The 22,025-nt window shown below is 42.0% G+C and overlaps 1 protein-coding gene and 1 long non-coding RNA gene across 6 annotated transcripts in view; one reads left to right on the top strand and one right to left on the bottom strand.

Annotated features, from left to right (window-relative positions):
* Window positions 1–7,240, top strand: part of LOC148001718 (uncharacterized) — a 103,897-nt gene extending 96,657 nt beyond the window's left edge. The window contains exons 4-5 of one of the 2 annotated variants that reach the window (XR_015636058.1): window positions 2,104–2,237; window positions 5,048–7,240. This is a non-coding gene — a long non-coding RNA (uncharacterized LOC148001718). Of the gene's footprint in view, window positions 1–2,103 lie in introns of both variants that reach the window. The other variant, XR_015636057.1, reaches the window with a different exon arrangement.
* The window catches only part of Tnr (tenascin R), a 420,945-nt gene that overhangs the window by 67,064 nt on the left and 331,856 nt on the right, over window positions 1–22,025 (bottom strand). For 3 of the 4 annotated variants that reach the window (XM_087580076.1, XM_087580075.1, XM_087580077.1), the window contains exons 3-7: window positions 13,425–13,984; window positions 11,484–11,960; window positions 5,268–5,531; window positions 2,434–2,549; window positions 30–180 (exon numbers count right to left, since the gene is read on the bottom strand). In XM_087580076.1, coding sequence (XP_087436202.1) covers window positions 30–180; window positions 2,434–2,549; window positions 5,268–5,531; window positions 11,484–11,960; window positions 13,425–13,923 — 1,507 coding nt within the window. In that variant the 5' untranslated portion in view covers window positions 13,924–13,984. Of the gene's footprint in view, window positions 1–29; window positions 181–2,433; window positions 2,550–5,267; window positions 5,532–11,483; window positions 11,961–13,424; window positions 14,082–22,025 lie in introns of those variants that run through there. The other variant, NM_013045.2, reaches the window with a different exon arrangement.

The raw sequence follows: 22,025 nt of genomic DNA, 5'->3' as shown, positions 1-22,025 counted from the left end.
AAGCCATGGGAAGAGTTGGAGGCACTTACCAGTGGAGACGCTGGCAGAGGTCGGAGGGCTCCGGGCTTGTTCCTTTAGTGCTACAACATTCACAATGTACTCCTCCCCAGGTTTCAGTCCCGTTTGGTTAAAGGACGTAACATCGCTGGGGAGCTGAGCTATCACCCCTCCTTCATTGTTCTGGAGAATGGGGCAAAACAGAGAAATCAGAGGGGTCACTGGGAAAAAATATGGTGAGAGAAAGATACAGGGGCAGGACGTTAATTGTGCACACTGAAAATTAAAAAAAAAAAAAACAGACTGAGTCTGTTCCCCATGAACTCCCAGCTGAGTGCTTGGGGCCAGGAATGTGCCCAACAAACTCAGTAAGAACCAATTGTCGAGAACATTTCTTTGGCCTGTCCAGGATTTTCTGAGTTTGCCAATAAAATCTAGTCATGCAGCATTACAGATTGACTCTCATCAAAGAGTAATAATGTTCTATGGTCACAATCAATGTTATCAGATTTTTGGGGGGGGCACTTATTGTGAGGAGTATACCCTTAGCTGTTAATAATAATGCACTTACTTGCTTGTATTGTATTGTGTGTGTGTGTACATGTGTAATATACATTTATAATACATATATGTGTAATATTCGAATCTAAGACATTGCCGGATTTTTTTTTTACCTCAGAACTGTTGTCTCATTCCACTTTCTTTCTTATGGTGCTACCCTGGTGCCAATCTGTCATTGCCATGTTTTCCCTTCACTTATACCATGAGGTATAAAGAAAGAGAAAAGAAAGAATGAAAAGGAAATAGGAGCGAAAGAAAGGAGATGAATGTGTGGAAAAGGAAATTTGAAAAAGCAATTTGATGATGTTAGGTTCAAAATTTATTGTCAACATTAATCTGTCTCATCTCTCTATGTATGTATGTATGTATGTATGTATGTATGTATATACATGTGTACATACTTACCTATCTACCTCCATCCTATCTGCTTACTTATGTTTTAGAAATAATGGAGACAGAGGGCCTTTTTGTAACCCTGCTATTCTTATGTGTTCTTTGATCTTTATGTCAGCAGGGAGCTCCATATATAACATATAGGCATGCTCTTATAAATCAGTGTGATAAATGTTCCCTCCCTATTGCTTGAACCTATACATTACGGCATCTATTCCATGCAGCCATGTATTTGATCTTGGCTTGCCCTGGCAGGCTTGTCTCTCAGTCAAAATTTTATGTATTATATGTAGAGCAGGAGAACTTGATGGGTTTTTTTTTCCCTGCCTGAGCAGCAGGATGACATGATTCTTCCTGCCTTGTTATAAACCCAGTTGCCTGCAATTCTTTATTGGCCATTTAACTCATATAAGACATATCATAACAGATTTGTACAGAACATCTGTTTAGGTGTATTTAGCTTGCTGTGACATGATTATATCCACACAGGAGTGTGAAAACTCTGGAGTAGAGCCGGAGACTTGGGGTTTTTGTCTTAAACCTGGCAGATGATGTCACTTAAGATCTCTGAGTCTTGGTCTCCACAGACTAAACAAAACTAAATGTAAAATGAAGGCTCACATTCCATTTGCTTGAAGGTCTTTTGTAGCTACAACAGTCATGGCTGCAGGAATTTCGGAGTAAAAGAACAATAAAAACCACCGTCTTGTTAGCTAAAAATGTGTCAGTTGTCATTGAGTCTGATGAATGGCTCAAAAAATGCTTTCTGATGGTGAAGGATGAAGACAGAGGGGAGGAGTGCACTGAACTCCATATCCATGAGTGATGCTTAGAAGGGATATGAGCAGAGCCAGCAATGCTGGAAACTGGAGCAGCTCTGGCGACTTACAGACAGTTCTGGGACTCATCAAATAAAACACTGAAGAGCAGAGAGGACTCAGGATACTCTTAACTCACACGTTATAATAATGAATTTGTTTAATGAAAATCTTGCTTAATGGTGTATAAATTCATTTTTGACTAATTCAGGAACACCACGATTATGTTTTACATCTCTAACCTTCAGAGGCCGAAGCCCGTAAGCTAACCTTTTCTGCACTTACCTGTGGACCGACTATGTGACCCGTTCCATTCTGCTCTTTTATGCTAAAGGAGGACTCAACTTTCTGAAGCTTCATTGTCTGGATCACTACAAACACAGCTCCTTCAAACCCTCTCAGCAGACAGCTGGATGTTGACCCTGCTTCCTTCATAACCCATCATCCAAGGCCTAAAGCCAAGATCAGGTTGTATACCTCAGATAGTCCTCTGGTCTGTGTGTGAACAGTGTCCTGTAGCCCAGATACTCACAGAACACATTGTGTCTTCAGTAACTTTGACAGTTTCATCAGATAGCACCTTCCTTGCTGCCTCTAAATCTAATTTGATGTTCAGAATACACCAAATTGGGCCTGTTTAAGGAAGTCGACAGTTGAGTGTTACCTTTGGAGTGAAGCTGATCTCCCACCCATCGAAGGAGAAAGAGAAGGGCTCCCACTGCACTTCCACGGTGGTCTCTGTGATCGTCTTGAACTGTAGCCCTTGAGGAGTAGAAAGATCTGGAACACAGCAATGTGGGTGGCAATGTCATGGCCATCCCTGGCAGGGGCAGAGATCGCTTCCTGGTGCTGTGTCTTGTGACCTCCCTTGGTGTCCTGGGTGAGGAGAGGTGTGGTGGGCAATCCCAATCCTGCTGCAGACAGAGTCTCCGTGGCTGGGCCAGACACTGTCATGTGGCCCAGGTGCTCAGTGTGGGTGAATACATGAGGGAACTTAACAAATGTAATCATTAGTTTTGCCCTTTCTATTTCATAATTAAAAATTAGAGAATTGTGTTTTCTTTTCCTCTCTCATGCCATAGATCCTGGCATTCAATAAAAAAGCTTTTCTCAGAGGACTCAAATGCTACCTATAGGTGCCATGCAGGATTCCTGCAAGGCAAGATAGTATCTGATATTGATATCAATGTTCCTATTTTTACACCTAGAAAAAGGGAGACACAGAAGAGACTGGTTGGAGTTATGGGATAAGCCAGCTCACACAGATAAACTGGATGTTTCCCTTGAGTATCTAAAGTGTACTGAATGTACTGAGACTCAAACCACTACACCTTGGAATGCCTGAATTTGCCACTTTATGTACACAAAGGAAGCATAGGCATACACAGAGTGTCGCTCCAATCTTTTCTAAATTCCTTCCTTTCTTCTCTTGCTCACCTTGCCTTGCTTATCTAGTTTTGTTTTGCTCTTAATCTCTCTCTTTTTCTCTCTCTCCATTTCCCCCCCCAACACACACACACACACACACACACACACACACACACACACACACACACACACACACACAGAGGTTTAGTGAGGTGAAAGTATGCTTGTCCTGATGGAGTTCCAGTCACCAGCCCTGAAATACGACAGTGTGACTTTTCACAATTCTCTAGGAAGCCTGCTCCCTCCTTAGTGGTGCTCCCAGGCTATTCCCACTGCAGAAGGACAGATTCTTGTTTAATTTATTTTTTCCCCCTGTGGATTAGCTTCCCTGGTGGGAAAGCAGGGATGATTCTGAAGCCACTTGAAGGAATGTTAGGTGAGTTTACATGACTTGGTCTTTGTCGCCTAGGAGCTAGCCTGAGGGAATGCCCCAATTGGCACAATGAAAGCCATCAAGAGATGGAAACCACATCAAGACATGGGTGTGGATCAGAGAGGAGCAGCTTCTGCATAGGCCGAGCACCCCAGGGAGTGACTCATCCCCCAACAGAGGGAAAGGCAGCAGATGGTGACCTGCCTCCACACAACCACTGTGGATATTTAGAACTAGTTCTCAGGCACCAGAAAAAAGTTTTAGAGGGTCAGATAGAAGCAGATAATTATAGGCAGATTAACACACTCAGCATTCACAAGAAGTCTGATATTATCACAAGTCTTTAGACACCTGGCAGAGGGGCAAGGTGACTTCTTAAGCCCATGTCACTGTCTTTACATCTTTCAAATCTCAGACTTTGACCTCTTTGAGGACCTTGAGACCTACTCTTTTAACTTGACATTTTCTTTTTTCTGCATTTTCCTGGCATTTGTTATCCAAATGTCATTTGTCATTTGAGACCTATATAAAATGAGGTCAGAGCTCATATTTCCCTATTTGGTCATAAGTTCTCTTTATAGATTCCAAGGGCTTTCCAAATTCTGAGGGTCCCTGTTTCCATGGTCCACTTCTTGTTCCTGTCTCCTGCTACTGCCACAATCCTTCAGATGCTCTTCTCTTTGTAGAATCTAGTTGTGCACAGCCCTTTTTCATCGTTGTCTCTATGAGTCGGACAGGCATCTCCAATGCAGATTCCGAAATAGATCTGGGACAGGAGAATGCAGCCTGATGTCCAACTACTGGAAATCTCTTTCTCCAGAGCTGCTCCTCTTAGTTTTGGAAAGTTGAAAGTAATACAGACTCTTTGTAACAATTCAGAAGTATATACAAAGAACAGAAATAGTGTTTCCTTCTTATTTTATTTTTGAGCAAGTTCAATGTTAACTCTTGGTAAGCTATCTCATATTTTTCTATGATGAACTGACCATACACAAAACACAGATAAGGATCTAGGGGAGGCCCTTCTTGTTATTAAGAAATAATAAAAACTTTCCAGAAGTCCTGAATCATGGAGACAGTTCAGCCTGTTTTGTGTCTATATCTTTGCTCTCATCTCTCCACTACAGTTTTCTAAATTATCTTCTAGAACCTTGACTTGTACTACTAAAGTGACCTATAGGGTATTTTGCTAAAATAAAAGGTCATAAAGAGATGATGGCCCCTCTTTATTAGAGATAGATGTCATCATCTGTAGCTTAAAATAGTGTTGTTATTATTGTTTTCCCCTTCAGTCTGCTTAGCACTCAACCACCTGTAACACTTAGCCCTTGTTTATTATAATATACTTCTAAGCTCCTAGTTTTGAATCCCTAACCAGACTCAAAGGTCTGTATAAGTCTCACACTTTCCTGGACTTCCAGCACAGTCCAGCTTATAACAAATCGGTATTCAATAATTAAAATATTGTTTGTTCTAGAGTTTGTGATAGTGCCTGAATTTGGAAGCTCTTGCAATCACAAGTGCCTGTTTCACGGTGGATCCACTTCTAAACGGCTCACATCTGAAGCCCTTACCTGCCAAGAGCAAACTATTGCAGGCATCCCTAAAGAATTAAGAAAAGACACTACTTTCATGAATGCCCATGATCTCATGTAGGAGAAAATAAAAATGAAGCAGGATGGGGAAATGGTACGTACGAGTGGCCACCTTGGCAGTGATGGGAAGGCTGAGGATGTTGCTAATGACAGCGTAGACGCTGATGTTGTAGGTGAGACCTGGCTCCAGCTCCGTGATGGTGACACCACTCCAATCTCCAGGCACCCGCTGCTGGAGCTGAAGGCCCCCCAGGGCCGTCGGCTGGTAAGAGATCACATATTCCGTCACTGCCATCGGCCCGTCCCATTCCAGCTCAATGGACCTGTCGCTGATACCAGCCACTCGCAAGTCCTCTGGAGGGGTAACTACCAGGAGGCAATACACAGACAGCATGAGCTCAGAGGATTGCCATTCCCAGCCCGGACTCAAGTTTCTTGCTACATCTCACCCCCTTATTCTGTGTCTGGAGTTTGGTTGGGCTCCATGGCTTGGTTCTCTACTAAAAGATTCCAAGTTCCACAAGGCCATAAATGAATGCGGTACTGGAGTTTTCTCCTTACTGCCTTGTGAAGGCTGTCAAATTTTTCAGAATTCTGCCTGACTTCTCACAGGTTAAAGTGATCACATTGTTAAAGATAAAACTATATGAAGCAGTAATTAAGCAAATTGTGTCTAAAAGGTAATTACTTAAAGACCCACGCATCATTTTAAAATCATCTCACTGCGTCTTACAATTAGCTATGTCTGAAAGGTGATTTTTTTGTGTGTTGCATCTCTGGTAGAGATACTGCATAGTTGTGTTCTATTGCGTGTCTGTCCCCAATTCCACATTTAATGTTGTCACATGAGTAGCTTGAAACTGGCCATGGAGGTTTTTAACATGGACATTTTCAAAAGCTACAAATGAAGGCTTACTTGTTTGTTTTCCTTCATAGAACTAGATACTAGATTTTTCACAGCACACCACCAGTTAGACAGGTTGGTACTGTAATAAATTACTGTCCTGACAGCCAGTTCTGACTTAGCAAGTGGAAATAAAGACTAATTCTTGCTTTTCTTACAAATTATAAGAAGCCAAACAGGATGCCCTGTGTCTCACGGCCTAGTAAAGATGATCAGTAGTCCTTTCTTATAACATTCCTCCTTTTAAAAGGATGGTATTTAAGTCTTGAAGCAGTTGTAACTCATTTCAAGCTAATTTTCATTAGCCTTAACCTTGGAGAGGTTGACCAGAAAGCCTTCTTGAGAGCTTTGCTTTTCTCGCTTGTCCAGCTTTGCAAATGCTGTGCAGAGTTGCCAAAGGTTAAACCATATTGAAATAGCCTCTCTTGTACAGCTCCCTTAGGAAGTGAGGATTCACCGTAGGATGGGCATCAAATCATTGAACCGTTAAGACTAATTAGAAGGCTAACTCTAGTGTCTATAATTGGATCTCTCATAGATTACAGCAAAGATCAGGCCAAGATTTAGTGAGTGTAATTAACTTCCATGTTGGTATGTGGTGGAGGTTCCCATTGGTTGAAGAGCTGTTATTAGTTTTGAATTTCTATCTAGGTTATCTCACACTTTCACCATTACAAGCAAACAGAATCAGGATGAGTGCTTTCACAGGGCACCTGCCTCTTCCAGCTCACACAAGAAACCTTGAATTCTTGTCTAAGAGAACTGAGCATCCCTTTAACTGGTCCAAGATTCATGGGAAAGACTAATCACAAGTCTATAATGTTATAATAGTCATATTTTCTTTTGCTTTTGCCACAAACCATTTTCTCTGCACTAAACAGTTGAGAAAATAAAATTTCTTCTGAGTGAGGAGAAACCTTATCTGAAACAGGAAGTCTATACTTTCTTCTTGTTTAATCAATTTATTTATCCTTGTTCTTACAATGCAGTACTGACAATGTAGCCCAGGCAGTACAGGAGCACAGAATCTTCCTGCCTTATCCCATCTTCCTGATTGCTGGGAATTATAGTTTTGTACCATTATTTCCATGAATGTCTTAAAATTTACTCTAAGCAAACTTTCAAAACTAAAAGATATGTAAATGAAATTTAATTAAACTCTTAAATGTACTGTTTTTGGCTCCAACATTATAAAATGCTGGACACACACCTTATCTCACACCTATGAATTAACTCCAGTTACAAGTGACTGCTGCTGTTTGTATTTGTTGGTTTTGTTTATGTTCGTGGGGTTTTTTGTGAATATTTGTTATGTACCAGGCAAAACAGTAAATACTTTACAGTGAGTTATCCCATTTCAACCTCCCACCAGAACATCAGGATAGTTTTCATTACTACTCCTAATTTATAGATAAGGAAACTGAGTCACACAGCAAACAAACAAAGGAGAAGTTGAACCCCGGCACAGTGATTAGAAAAGCTGTCAGCCAATACAAAATTCTAGATTACAGTTATAAATCATTTCTATTATAAAGTATGTCAGACATATCATTTAACTAATTAAAAATCCTTTTGTGGTAGGTACGTAGAGTAATCTTAATATCACAGAAGAGGGCTGAGTGGAAGGATGTGCCAAAATCCAGGGAACTGAGCCAGATATAAAATCAGATCTTTCATGGGGCAGGTTACACATCACACCTGCTTTCTTCTTTCATGTGTGAGCAGCCCTTCAAGGACTGTATAGAAGCTCCACGAGAAACAGTTCAAATGACCCAGACTTGAATTCAACAGTTTTTTTTTTTCTTGTGCCATCTCCTCGTGTGAGTCAACACCTTTACTCTGAGACTTACTGACAGGACACCTCCTGTCAGGGGCAGAAATGGTCATTTCAAATTTCCAGGCAACTCTTGGGGCCTGTGGAACTAGTCAGTGTTTTTTTTTTTTGTTTTTTTTTTTTTGTTTTTGTTTTTGTTTTTTTTTGATTCTTTCTTCCAGGAAAACAGAGCTAATGATGACAGTGGTGGGTGGTCTAAGCAGAGCATTTAGAATCGAAAAGCATTTATCCTCAGACAGTGAATACTGCCTTCACATCTGACCTAGAGAACAGCATTGGTCACCTGTGGCAGAAGCGTTGTAGTGAGTGATGGGCCAATGAAGGTGTCAGCCATTACTATCAAACAAAACAATACCGAAGTATAAAGCAAACTACAAAAGCTATGCATGCACTGAGTAAGTGGGGAGTGCCAAGCATTTGCAACCTCGCTCCTTTACAGCATCCACTGTGAGACCTAGTGAGCACCTTGGTGAGCATACCGGAAGGTAGTTCCAGACTGTGTTTTGCTCCATTGAGCAGGTGGTTTCAGAAGCCAGAGGTTGGGCAACTTGTCTCTCGTCTCAACAGAGCTGAACAATGATGCTGATAAATCTCCACATATCTCACTGAATTCCAGGGACTATTATGCAGCCACTCTTAGGGGCATTCAACAGCTCACTCACCAGCTCCTGAGCTGACTACCATCATGGGATGGATGTGCATGCACAAGGGACTCTAGGTGTTTCTCATAAACAAAACAAAACAAAACAAAACAAAACGAAAACCATTTGCTGATCTCAACATTTATGTCAAAAGGCTACTCATTGTATATTTGATGACAATGATTTTATTTTGCAACTCTGGTTTAGCATCACTAAGAGGTTTAGAGAATTTGAAAAGTTGGTGGGTGACCAGGGTTCTCATTCTTACTCTGCTCTTAGTGGGCTGTTGGTTTTGGGAAAGAACCAGTCTCTGACTGCTGCTTTTCAAATCTGTAAAACAAAAAGCTCAATGTAGCTTTTTTCTGAAACTTGTTCTAAGTACTCTAATTCAGGATTAGAGTAATATTATCTTTGTATGGGCAGAGGACAAGGCAGAAAAACTCATCGGCATACTATAAACAGAGATCAAGGCTAGAAGTCAACTGCAATGGCCTTGCTGTCAACTAGTCAATTGAACCGATGCTGCCATATAGGGGGCCTCATAATGAAATCCACAAGGTGTGCAGCTATTCTCCATGTCCTGCTAAAGAAAAATAGTGACCTACAAGGAAGTCTACTTTGTGGCTCTTGATTTTTCACCTTTCTGACCCTTCTGCCCCCTCTCGCTCTGTACTCATGGAAGCTGTCTTGCAAGCACCTGGCCAGAAATGCCAAACAGTAAGTAAATAGGCCCCACTCCTACGTGCCCTTCACAAAGAGCTAGTAAAGTAGCACTTTAGATAATGGCCCACATCCCTTTCTGGAAGAGACCTGTGGCACTTGGTTTTAAAGGCAGGCATTAAGAGGAGTATCTCCTGCACTGAGAGGTAGTTCCAGGGTTGCTATAGAAACAGATGGAGATTATGCAACTGCCCTTCTTCATGCCCTTCTTGAACCAGTAAAGAAAATGTATCTGGGTTTGCTGAAGTCTTCCCAAGGAACTCAGAGCCCTTATGTCAGAGGTAGCATGGATGCTAGGCTTGGATTTGACCTAGATGCAGCTGCATTAGAAGCTGCTGAATCTTGTCTGAAGTGACCAAGGCCTCTGGTCTGTCTCCAGTTCAGTTTGAACACTGGATCAGATCAAGTTGTTGTTGTTGTTGTTGTTGTTGTTGTTGTTGTTGTTGTTTCAAATAGACCTGACCCTGTGAAAACACGTGTCTAGAATGACAAGTATTTGCAGACTTGCAAATATTGATTGTATTAAGCAGTGCTTGAGCTGTAGAATAGCATTAAGACAGCTTGACTCAAGTTGATCCTTGGCATCCTCTGGATGGAGGTCTTCAGGAGTATCACCCTCTTGGTAGAAGCAAGGTGATGTTTCATGCTTCTAAGCAGCTGCCCTTGTAATTGGAATTCAGAGGTGCCGAGGGCTAACCAGTTTCAGTTGGATAATTGGTATGATGCCTATACTTTTAGAAAGGAATTTCAGTTCAGTAAACAGACTTGAAAGGCTAGATGAGATAATTGACTATAGAGAAATGTAACATAGAAAACATATTTCTTTCTAAGCAGTGAACTACTGTTGTTCTCCCTTTGTTGCCCTTAATCCTCCAGAAGGGCTTAAATTTGAAGCCACAAATGCAGGTGCTGAACAACAGAAAGTCATGGACTTGTCCCTTAGAAATTTGTAGAATTGCTCAATTAGGAAGCTTAAAAATGTTGTTTGTTTTTATTTATTAAAAGAAATCCCCAGAAGGTATTCTGAATTCATAAAGGAAAGGATCAATTATGCAATCTGTACTTGTAGGAGCACAAATGTATCAGCAATGGTTACTGATTTAGTTGGTAGGAAATGAACAATAAAGAAACAGTGGGAGCAATATGATTGAGGGGCAAAAAGACAAAAAAAATCACCGCCAGCCCCATGAAATATTGCCATTGCCCTTGCAGCTCAGTTCAGGTTTCAGAATCCCATGGCAGGACATGACTCTTCTGTCATTTTTCTAGAGTATAGACTACATATGGAGTTGGTTTCTATCTATGCTATAGTCATCTGGAATAAAATGAGTCCTATCTGTTTAATATTCTATACTAATTATTAAATTTTCAGTCTCTTTGTAATTTCATAAATTAATCCCATCCTACAATTATAAGCTAACCAGAGAAACAGAGAACTGGAGCCTTCCTTTCTCAAGCAGTGATAAAAGATGCTGAGATACAGTGATGGGCAAGGGAGATGTGTTTAAGCAGGTACAACTGGTAGATTTCCCTGAGTTAAAGACCAACCTTACCTAGCATGGTCCTGTGACATTTTTCTGCTTGCTCTGATTTGAATATGGTGTGTGTGTGTGTGTGTGTGTGTGTGTGTGTGTGTGTGTGCCCCCACTAGGCTTCAAGAATTGAAATTTAATGCCCATTCTGACTTAAAAAGGGTTAAAAACTCAGGGAGTTAGAAGAGCTAGCTCATCAGAGTGGACCCCATGACTGAATCCTAGAAGCTTAATAAGGAAACGAGACAACACATACACACGATCCCTATCTCTTATCAAGCAACTCTTTGTTCTATGTGGCTATTCTACCAGTAAGAAGGATATCACTAGATATAGCTACTTTTTCTTGAACTTCTAGGACTGCAATCCTAAATAAACCTCTTTATAACTCACCCTACTGCTTTTGTCTTATTTGGCAACAGAATGGGCTAATAAACCAGCCACCTTACCTTAAGGACAGTAGTTATTAAGAACCTTAAAGTGTTGTCATCACTACTATTATTGTCTTGGTTCAAGGCTCGGGGGTGGAGATCCAGATCTTATTCTGAATGTGACCTCACCAATTGTTATGGACTTGCACTACAGAAAGCAAATGAGTACAACCAAACTGGGAATTATTTTGTTCCCTCCTCTCCATTCTTCCTCCCCAACCAACTGGGGCTAGCCCCAGAATGTCCCCCTTCCTACCTGCTGAGCAGTCAGGGCCCTGGTAGCCCTCCTCACAGATGCAGAGCCCCTCCTGGCAGTGACCTCGCCCACTGCAAGCATTCAGACACCGTCGCTGACTGCAGTCCTCACCAGCATAGCCCTCTTGGCACAGGCAGGTACCATTGGCACATTGCCCCTTCCCTGAACAGTCCCCAGGGCAACGCAGCTCCCTGCAGTCCTCGCCTGTGTAGGGCTCTTCACAGACACATTCCCCATCCACACAGAGCCCTCGGGAACTGCAGTCTGTTGGGCACCGGAGCTCTGAACAGTCATCTCCGCTGTATTCACTGTCACAAATGCACTGGCCATCGACACATACACCCCGACTGGAGCAGCCCAATGGGCAGTAGGGCTCTGAGCAGTTCTTGCCAAACCAGCCTTCATTGCAGATGCAGCCACAGGACTCGAAGCTAAAGTTGCCATGGCCGCTGCAGTGAGGGACATAGTCCAGTTGTCCTAGAATGGCCAAGGAGAAGGTCAAAGGGCAGCAGTGGCCTCTCATAAATGGTGCTGGGGAGGGGTGAGCCGAGACCTGTACTCATCCCTTGATCACATTGGCACTGCTGAGAGTTAACTATGATGTGGTTTGATACAAATTCAGCTTAATACATATTTTCACCCACAACCTGCAGTTGTCTATGCCTAAGACAGCACTGAGAGTAAAGATGGATAAGATCCAAGCCATTGTCCTCTGACAAATCAATTTCAGACTATCTTAGGCTGGGCTCGTTAGAAGTGACTTATTAAAATAATGTTTCCAGAAGAAACTTGACATAGTGGTTTGGGTTGGGGGATCAGGAAGGAATGTGACTGAGCCATAGTGTGGTTATACAAAGTGCCTGGAAGAGTGACTCAGGTTCCTCCAGAGGTGAATACTTGCAGCAATATGATATGATGCCTGTTCCTTATCATCCAGAGCCTGAGCTACATGAGTCTGAGGGGTCCTTTGGAGGAGGAAACTGGGTGCAAAGCTGATGTGCAGCTAGTGGTAGCTGTTGCTTATATGATTCTTACTAGGTGAGTTAATAGTTAACAGCTCCTTATTGCTTTCATATGTCATTCTTTGTAGACAAGGAAGAAAAGTTATAGGCCATGTGACTGGCTTAGATCACGAGCCAGAAGTAGCAAGCAGATCTGAACTCATAGTCTGACTCTGAAGTCTTGGTCACATCTTACGGTGAGGAGCAGATGGACAAAGACAAAAGCAAATCCACTGACTGAAGCCTTCTGGGAAAAGGATGCAGTGTGTGTGTGTGTGTGTGTGTGTGTGTGTGTGTGTGTGTGTGTGCGCGCGCGCGCGCGCATGTGAGTGCATGCATGTATGTGTGTGCATATGCATACACACATGTGTGTATGCACATACCATTTGAGTGCATGCATATGTGAACACACATGTTTATGTTCATGGAACAGATCAAGATAAAACTTTCGTCTTGCTGGAGAAGATGGGGACAGTCCTCTGGGACCTTAATGACTATCATTTTCTCAGATGAGAGAAAGGCTGTGAGTGAGTGAACAGAGCACCACATTCTCTAGTCAGTCAGGTTAACACGAACAGATATCAACTCAACAGCCTGTGAAGACGAAAGATGAATGAAGACAGACATCAAATTCCCTGCCTGCCATCAAAGTTGCTGTGCCGAGCCGATGTACCATTACCTGACTCATCTCCCTCCCCAAATCAGGTTAATTTATTTCGAACTGGGTAAGCGGTGTTGAGAATCCCTGAACCAAATCCCCAGGGGCTGGCTGCATTTAGATCTTACAGATGACATATTAACCAGGAGCTATATACTGGGCACATTTTTCTATGACCCTGTGAAGAGATGCTGGGTTTTACCTCTTCTCATCCCACCTCCCTCTCCACTCAGCTCTCTCCTTATCCACCAGGGACCAGGCTGCAAGCTCTTTAGACTCTACCTGTGGCAGCACTTTCCTGACAGCAGTTGGTGTTGCACTGGTCTCGCAGCACTGACACCTCCCTCTCCAGCATCTCGATTCGGCTCAACAGTTCCTGCAGTACCTGGGCAGAGCTTGCACATGGGCAGGCTTTTTTGGGGAGGTTGATCTTGTGGGTGAAGGTGACCTGGCTTTCATGGTCTGAGGTTTGGCCTGTGTATTCTGCCAGAGTATCATCTTCGGCACTCACGTCCTGCTCAGCTGAGGCCTCCAGCCCCGAGGAGCAGAGGCTTTCGAGTGGCACGTTGATGTTATACACATGGTTAAAGACCATAGGCTGTTCCTTGCTGGATGTGTTGTAGCTGGAAGCCCCTCCTTCCTCCTCCACAGTTTGTCTCTGGACCCTTTCTGTAGTCACTTCCAGCCGGCATTCAGAAGGCTTGAGCATGGATCCCAACAGGATCAGGTTTACACCAATGAGCATGTTCTTCAAGACTACTGTTTCCCCTTCGATCCCCATCTTCTTAGCCAGAGCTTGGTTCAAGAGCTTTTGGTAGTAGCCAACATGGAGTTATAGGAATCTGCAAGAGAAAACAAGGGTTCATATAATCTTGAAAACTTGTGCTGGGCCACTATAGCTCTCACTCTGTAAAGCTAGAACACACACAGGCAGATGTTCTCTGGGGCTGTGTAAAAAATTGGGAGGAGACAGTGGTTATCAGTCAGAATGCTGGGTCTTCTCTCAAAGGTTGGATTCTTGATAATGGACATCACTTCTACATAAGAGTATTGTTATAACTTTAATTTCAAATGGTCCTCTCCTGAAGCTTGATTGACAGCTAGAGGGTATCTGAGAATTGGATTATGAAGGATTTGATTTCATCAATACATTAATCCATTGATGGATTCATACATTTGCAGCATTAAATAGTTAGAAGGAGTAGATCACTACTTCAAATGTTGTGATGATTTGAATAAGAATAGCCCCTAGAGGCTCATATGTTTGAATTCTTAGTCACAAAGAAGTGCTACTATTTGAAAAGATTAGAAGGACTAGGAAGTATGGACTTGATGGAGGATGTGTGTCACCGGGGGGTGGGATTTGAGGTTTCAAAAGCCCATGCCAGGCCCAGAGTCTCTGCCTATGGATCAGGATGTAGCTTTCAGCTACTGCACAGTACCTGCCAGAATGCTACCATATTCCCTGCCATGATGATAATAAACTAAACCTCTAAAACTATGAGCAATCCTCCAACTACATGCTTTCTCACGTAAGAGTTGCCTTAGTCATGGTGTCTCTTCACAGCAACAGAACAGAAACTAAGACATGGGTATATCTCACTCCTAACCATCCATTTCTGTCTTCTCTTTGCTTCTCAGCCACCACAAAGTGAGCAGCTTTGCTCTGCCACATCCTTCTACCAGGATGAACCAAAAGTTTTGAGATGAGACAAAAATTTGTTCCTCCTCGAAGTTGGTTTTTTCTGGTTTTATGTCATAGCACTAAGTATCAGACTAATGTAGCTATTTAGGCACAGAATATAGTAGTCTGTCCTCAGAGTATGCAAGGCATTTCTAGAACACATGCCAGGAATGGAGGTTCTGTAGACAGTCTCTTCTACTGAGAAGATCTCAAAGCTTCTCTTCACTTCTAAAGGAGGATTAGGATAAAGTGAACCACAGAAACTTTGGGGTACTCCCATGTCTCCTCAAATATTTATTATGGAGGGATCTCAATGGTCATGTCAAATAACTTATTCATCAACTCTTTTAAGCTCACCTATTCAGTACAGGTTGATTTCACAAAAACCAACCAGCCAAATAATGTAGTCCTAGGCAGTTGTGATTGTTAATTATCCTTGGGTACATTTGTGATTTATCTGGGCTGATGTGAGTGAAGCTTTGTTTTAATCTTCTCATTAGCATAGTCCCCATGCTCTGTGACCACAGGGTGCCTTTCTTTCCTGTTTAAATTGCTAAAATAATGAATTAGCTCCTTCACTGGTTACCTAGTCACCAAGAACCATGCAGTATAATACATTCACAGTAATAAAAATCAGTTTTTACAAAAATTATATTACCTTTCTATTCCCTGTGTAAAAGAAAATAAAAGGAAAGAGACTTAGATGCTTCGGTTCTCAAGTAAACTCAAGCTACTAAGAAGATTAAGGACTAAGGAGCCAAGTAGCCGTAACTCTGAGGCTAAGAGTAAGGTAGTCAATGCCAGTTAACACTCAATGCTGTACCCCAAGCACAGATGGAACATATACACACATGCTCTTGTTTGATCCCTGGGGGAGTCTTAAGATGATATCTATTTTATAGCAGAGTATTTTCTGCCTAGAAAGGATGAGATGGGAAAGCTAGCCAGACTAATCCCAAACCTGTGTTCTTAACAACTATGCTTCAATGCCTTAAAAAAAATTGTTCAAACTTGGGCATGTATGGCTAGTATATGGGAAGTAGAGGCAGGAAGATTAGGAGTTCAAGGCAAAACTCTTCTATATAGCAACTTTAAGATCAACCTGGGATACGGAAGATTCTTCTTTTTTCCCCCAAGGAAAATGTTCAATTATTTCTTATCCTTTATGGAAGCTGAACATTCTAGAACTTTCTCAATACCAAAGTTAAAAAATTTGCCTGGGTGTGGTTCACTGTCTTTTCTTCTTCCATGAAGCATTCTCTTTTCCTAATTTCCTCCCTGTCCTTTCATACATTTCTCCAATACAGGTTAAATTTTCTGATCCCCACTCTCCTCTGTGAGTACACTAAGTCGATTTGAGTCTGATCATGTCTTCACTGTGGCATATTGCTGTGTGCTTAGGATGAGAAAGTGCTCAGTATTTAGTTGTTGAATGCATGGACGGGCAGATACATGAAAGAATGAATAAATCGATGATTTAATGAGTAAATGCTCAGTGAGCAAAAGGTTGAATCATTCTCCAATTCATTTAATCTCTCTCCATTAACCCTAAGTTACTTACTGTTCTATTCAATTTCAACTCTGGACAATGTCTAAGACTTCATTGAATTGGGAATAACTGGTATTAGTGACTAGCATAAAAATTCATATCTTATTACTCGGCTCTTATGTTATATATTGTATTATTTTCTCTCTGTGTTTCTAATATGGAGAGGAAGCAGGGCAGACTAGAGCTGCTGAGACTGCCAGACTGTCTGGGATCAAACCTCATCCCCATAAATGTTTATCTATGGGAAGACCACTTAATCTCTCTTTCAGCTTTGCTATCTGCAGAGTGGAACTAAAGAATGGTACTACCTTTATAGGATTAGAATGATGACTCTACCATTATTTATATAATACTTAGCCAGTATCTAACACTGACTCAAATAAATAAATAAATACTGTTTTCAGACCATTTAGTTCTTCTCCTATGCATATTCCCCGAATATGCAGAGGCATGTAAAATGTCTTACTAGTTAGCATCAGGAAAGCCCAACTCATACTTTATCCTTGAGCAAGTATGATAAAGTCCTAGAAATACTCTGGAAGATGTCAATCCATTGGTCACATCTAGATAAAGCAAATCTGCCTTGGGAATAGATGGGCAGATGTGTTTAAACTAAATTGACCCCACAGTTGTAAGATCTTCCCAGACCCTTCTAATCTTAGGCTATACTTGTCTTCCATTTTGAGTTGCTCCAGGAATTACATACTTGGATGTCACTTCTATGCTTTTGTCATGACAACATTCTCACAGTGGCTCTGTCAACAGTCCTTCACACATGCATAAGGCCTTGCTGTTTTTTTTTTTAAATAAAGCTTTCTTTATCTGATTCATATTGAAATTGCTGAATAATACTTTCTTATGTAAACTGTGAAAATGTTACATAGTCCTATAATCTATAGCACTAAATAGATTTTTAGTCAATTGTAGATAGGAAATGAATAAAAGAATAAGTGATATTATAAATGAAAAAGAGGACCAGTGATAGGGGACTCGTGAGGGAGAAAGATGCTAGATTCTGTGTGTAGGTCCAAAACAACCACTACAAATTGTAGAGCAAAGGGAAGTTGGAGTTTTGTATGAGAAAAATGATCAATATTTTAGTCAATATCTAAACTTACAGAAGTAACTTGGCCATGTAATATTTGTAAGACCAAATTTACTTTTAAACTTATGTTTTATAAATTGAAATAGGGAGTGAAATATAAAACAAGAGCTTGTCTGCCCTTACTCCACCAATAATTGATCATTTCTAGGTGATTAGCATGTTGAAAGAATGCAAATCTTGTTACCTGAGGAAGAGAAATTTAGCATTTTGTTCAGAGAGGTGAGAAAATGGGAGGTTGACATGTTATTTTACCACCCATTCATTTGACAGATATTTATTGAGTAGTTATTAGGTCCCTGGTCTGTATTTATGAAAATTTGTTCCATATGTATGGACTGGAGGGATGTGGTATAAGGGGGTAGAGAAAATAAATAGCAAACTTAATATTATATATAAAAATAAAATTACTTGATATATATCATATAATACCATATTATATGATATATATGTCTATGTTGGTTTCAGTCAGGAAGAGTAAGCAGGTGAAGGTTCATGGCCATATTTATAGAGTGATATCCCGAAAGACTTGTCTGATCAGATGATAGCTGAGCAGATACTTGACAGAACTAGGCTAGAGTGTCTAGCAAAAGAGAGGGGATGTACATTCCAACCACTGGGAACAGTAAACACAAGGGCTCTGGGGCAGGGGTGGATCTCAGGCATCTGAGTAACAGGATGTCTGGGGTGAGGTGAGGAAGTGGATGTGGAAAGGCCCTGTAAAACAGGGCTTTGTCCTTCACTGCCAATAATGCTCACTGTCCTCAAATGCTTCCTGTACCACCATTAGTTATGACCACCTCCCATTCCTTGAAAAACCCCCAGCTTCAGAGAGGAGTAAAACACAAGCACGCTAGTGCATGGTGATAACCATGACTAAGAAGCATGCCAGATGTCCGGAGAGGACGGTTATAGGGCCTCTCTATAGCAGGGAGAGTGACTCTGAGGAGGTCAAGACTCTTGGTGCTGTTTGCCAAATAGTTCTGGCCTGGCTTTCAGGCACACAATAGGACTGGATTTTCTAATCTTCCTTGGGTGTGTGAGACCACATCTCTTGTTATGGCCAGAGAAACACTGTGAGCCCTGCTCTGCTTCCTCCCTTGGGGTATTGTGAGCCAGCCAGAATGAAGGGAATGAAGCTTGTCAGGATGGGTGAGTTTGCAGGATCTAGGTCTAGTCTGGCCAAATGAGTACCTGGGGGGAAAGCCTTTTCCAAGATGATTCTTCGTGTTACATCTCTTCTCAATGATGTTCAGTGAGACAGCTCTCTTAGACAATATTCCATTAAGCAGCAGCTCTCTTTAATCAGGAATACCAAGAGCTATATAAACCTTGGGGAGTGGTTAGTGGTTTTCCAAGAGAGTGTACACTATTGGCTGAAGCCGATGTGCTGGGAATGCTTCATTTGCATGAAGAGGGCATCCAGGTGCTTAAACCTATAATTTGTCCAATAGGCTATGTAACTTCCTCAAGAAGGATGAAGGTGGGGGGTGTGGTGCTATGTACTATGGGGCATGCGGGCCAAGAATATGGAGGGAGCAGTCCTTATTCCTGTCAGTCTCAATAGGAGATTTTGGTCTCCAGTTAAGGATTTTGGGGTTTGGACACCTCTGGACCTCACTCTTGTTCCAGGTCCATACTTCCTGGTCACACTTTACCACACAAATTGTGAGAGGAAATGGTGAGTGTCCCTTCCAGGTTGAGGTATCCAGTTGCTTAGCGTACACTTGCTTGAAGATTTTGCCTTCTGTGATGACTAGCTGTATGCAAGATGGTGGCTGTTCTATTACTCTGGGTCTCTAAGTGACTGCATGAAACAGAGACCCTCTTTCCATGCTAGTCTAATTGTAGCACAGCTTTTGGTTTTGGGGATTGATTTTTCTCACACATAATTTAGTCTACCCATGGATAACATGGGCATGGATCTTAATAGATTTCTCTCTAGGTTAAGAGAAGGAGGAGGAGGAGGGGGAGGAGGAAGAGAAGGAGGAGGAAGAGGAGGAAGAGGAAGAGGAGGAAGAGGAAGAGGAGGAAGAGGAGGAAGAAGAGGAGGAGGAGGAAGTTGTTATTCATTCTAGAACTGCATTTGCTGAAACTGATGTTCAGAATATGATTTGTCCAATGAGTTTGTTTAAAGAGCTGCTGGTGCTAAGAGACTGGACTTTTACATGCACAAGGGCCTGAAGAGGTAGTTTCCAAATGTAAACCATAGCTTTCCTAGTTGGGTAAGCTAAGTGTCTGTGATAGTGGGTAGTGTTTGTCTGTCTGGTCACCAGAGGTATCCAGGTACAGGCCAAACATTTTGAGAATTCTGAGGAAGGGTTTTCATTCACCAGAGGAGAATAAACAGGACTAAAATCAATGGTAAACCCTTTCCCAGTATTTTACAAAGTAATAGTTTTAGTGGGTTTTTAGGAATCTACTAACTTTCACAATGTGTCGGTTTCTTAGACTTTCCATAACAGAATCCAGTAAAAGGGCAGCTGAGAACAGCAGCACTTCAAAATCAAGTTATCCTCAAGGTTGTCTCTTCCCCAGGGCTCTGAGTGACTCTGTTTGTGCCTCTTTCTAAGTACGCCTTGTACTGTACGCCTTGGTGTTTCCTGCCTAGTAGATGTATCAGTGCAAACTGTCTGCCTGGATATCTGAGTCTTTGCATGGCCATGCTGAGACAATGCTGTTGTGTTCAACTGGAGCTACAGCCTATTCCTGCTTGACCTCATAATTAACACAGCTAACCATATCTGAAATGAACTTTCTTCCAAGTAGGCCACATCATGAGATGCTGTTGACTAGGACTTCAATCCAGACACAATGAGAAGACAAGACTCAACCTATTAAAAAAATATATCGGGAGTAATTGGAACAAGCTATATGCTACGTTATATATTCTTGCAACAACATCTGTAAGCTACAGAGGAGTAATATTCAAGATATTTATGGCACAACTGTGGTCTGGGGGAAGTAACCAATCAGAATGGGGGCATCCACACATATAAAGGAGACACCAATCACTCTAGTTTGCTATGGACACAGGTAAGCTCCTGTGGTGATATCCTGTGATGGTAGGTCCTCTCTCTCTTCCTTCCTTCCTTCCTTCCTTCCTTCCTTTCTTTCTTTCTTTCTTTCTTTCTTTCTTTCTTTCTTTCTTTCTTTCTTTCTTTCTTTCTTTCTTTCTTAGATGGAGAAAATGAGCATCAGAAAAGGCCAAGTAACTTGACCAATACTGAATAGCTAATGAATAGAGGAGTTGCTATTAGACCCAGATCTTGCTGACTGGAGCCTGGGTCTTCACGGCTGCTCTTCAGCCAGCTTTAATTAGCAGCCACATACTGTTCTCATGAAAAGACTCGCTCTTATATTACCAACACCCTCTTCTCCCGGGTTCAGATTTAGGGCTTCTTGACAGCCGTGACTTTTAGTTTAATGTTTTCTCCACAAATCCAGGCTGTTTCCCTTGAAATTACTTCAGTCTCTCTTCCTTGGGGGAAAACTTTTCTGATGGCTTTTGATTTATAAGTGCCCAGCCTCCACTTTGACTCAAGCATCAGGGAAAAAATCTCCACCAGTAAACTTTGCTACTAGAGAAGGAACAGAAGTAGCTTTTAAACCTGCCTGGTTCAGCTAGCCATTCCACAGAGAGCCAGACCTTGGCTTGCTTGACACCTTCTCATTTCTCTTTGTACTCGGAATTTCCTCTGAAGTTCAGGGGTGACAAGTCACCACTGACCGGACCACTGGTGGTCTGCTCACCTCTTAAGCTGCTTTTCTAAAATAAGGCAGAAGAGGGGCTGGGGTATAGGGAACGAAGGCTCTAGCTAGCCAAAGTCAGCTCTAGCAGAAGAGGGCAGCAGCCAAGGTATGTGAAGTACGTGCTCACCAAATGGGCCTTTGGCTTTTTCCAAAGTTATGTCAAGAACTCGCTCAAAGTGGCTTTTCTTCCTTTGTCACCCAAAGCTTCTTTTGCCTGGCTTCATTCTCCACTCCTGTCTCCTACCCCTCATTGTTACTGAGAATGCTGGTCGTTCCGCAGGAGGATGTATTTGTCTATATTTTTAATAATGGTGGTGAGCAGAGTTTTGTAAAAATTCCCAGGAAGACCCAGCCTGCTGCATTATGCCTGGGAATACTGCATTAGATGGCTTTGTCTTCTTTTGAGGGGCCTCGCCAGCTCTGAAAACCACGCCCTGCTTTTGGTGTAAAGTGCTGGGCACACACTGAAACTATGTGCACAATCCCTCTTTTTTTTTTCTTTTTTTCTTTATTAACTTGAGTATTTCTTATTTACATTTCGATTGTTATTCCCTTTCCCAGTCTCTGGGCCAACATCCCCCTAACCCCTACCCCTCCCCTTCTATATGGGTGTTCTCCTCCCCATCCTCCCCCCATTACCACCCTCCCCCAACAACTGGGGGTTCAGTCTTAGCAGACAATCCCTCTTCTTTAAAGATGACTCAGTGGCTCCTCTCTTCCTTATTTCTGCCTACGTGTCAGACGGTGGTCAGACAAACTAGCAAGAGTCAAATCTGGAACTCAGAGGGTCTGTTA

Source organism: Rattus norvegicus, chromosome 13 (assembly GCF_021556685.1).
Source record: "Rattus norvegicus strain SHRSP/BbbUtx chromosome 13, alternate assembly SHRSP_T2T, whole genome shotgun sequence".
Lineage (NCBI taxonomy): Eukaryota > Metazoa > Chordata > Mammalia > Rodentia > Muridae > Rattus > Rattus norvegicus.
Note: the sequence above shows the minus strand (reverse complement) of the source record. Positions and strands in the feature narration are given on the sequence as shown.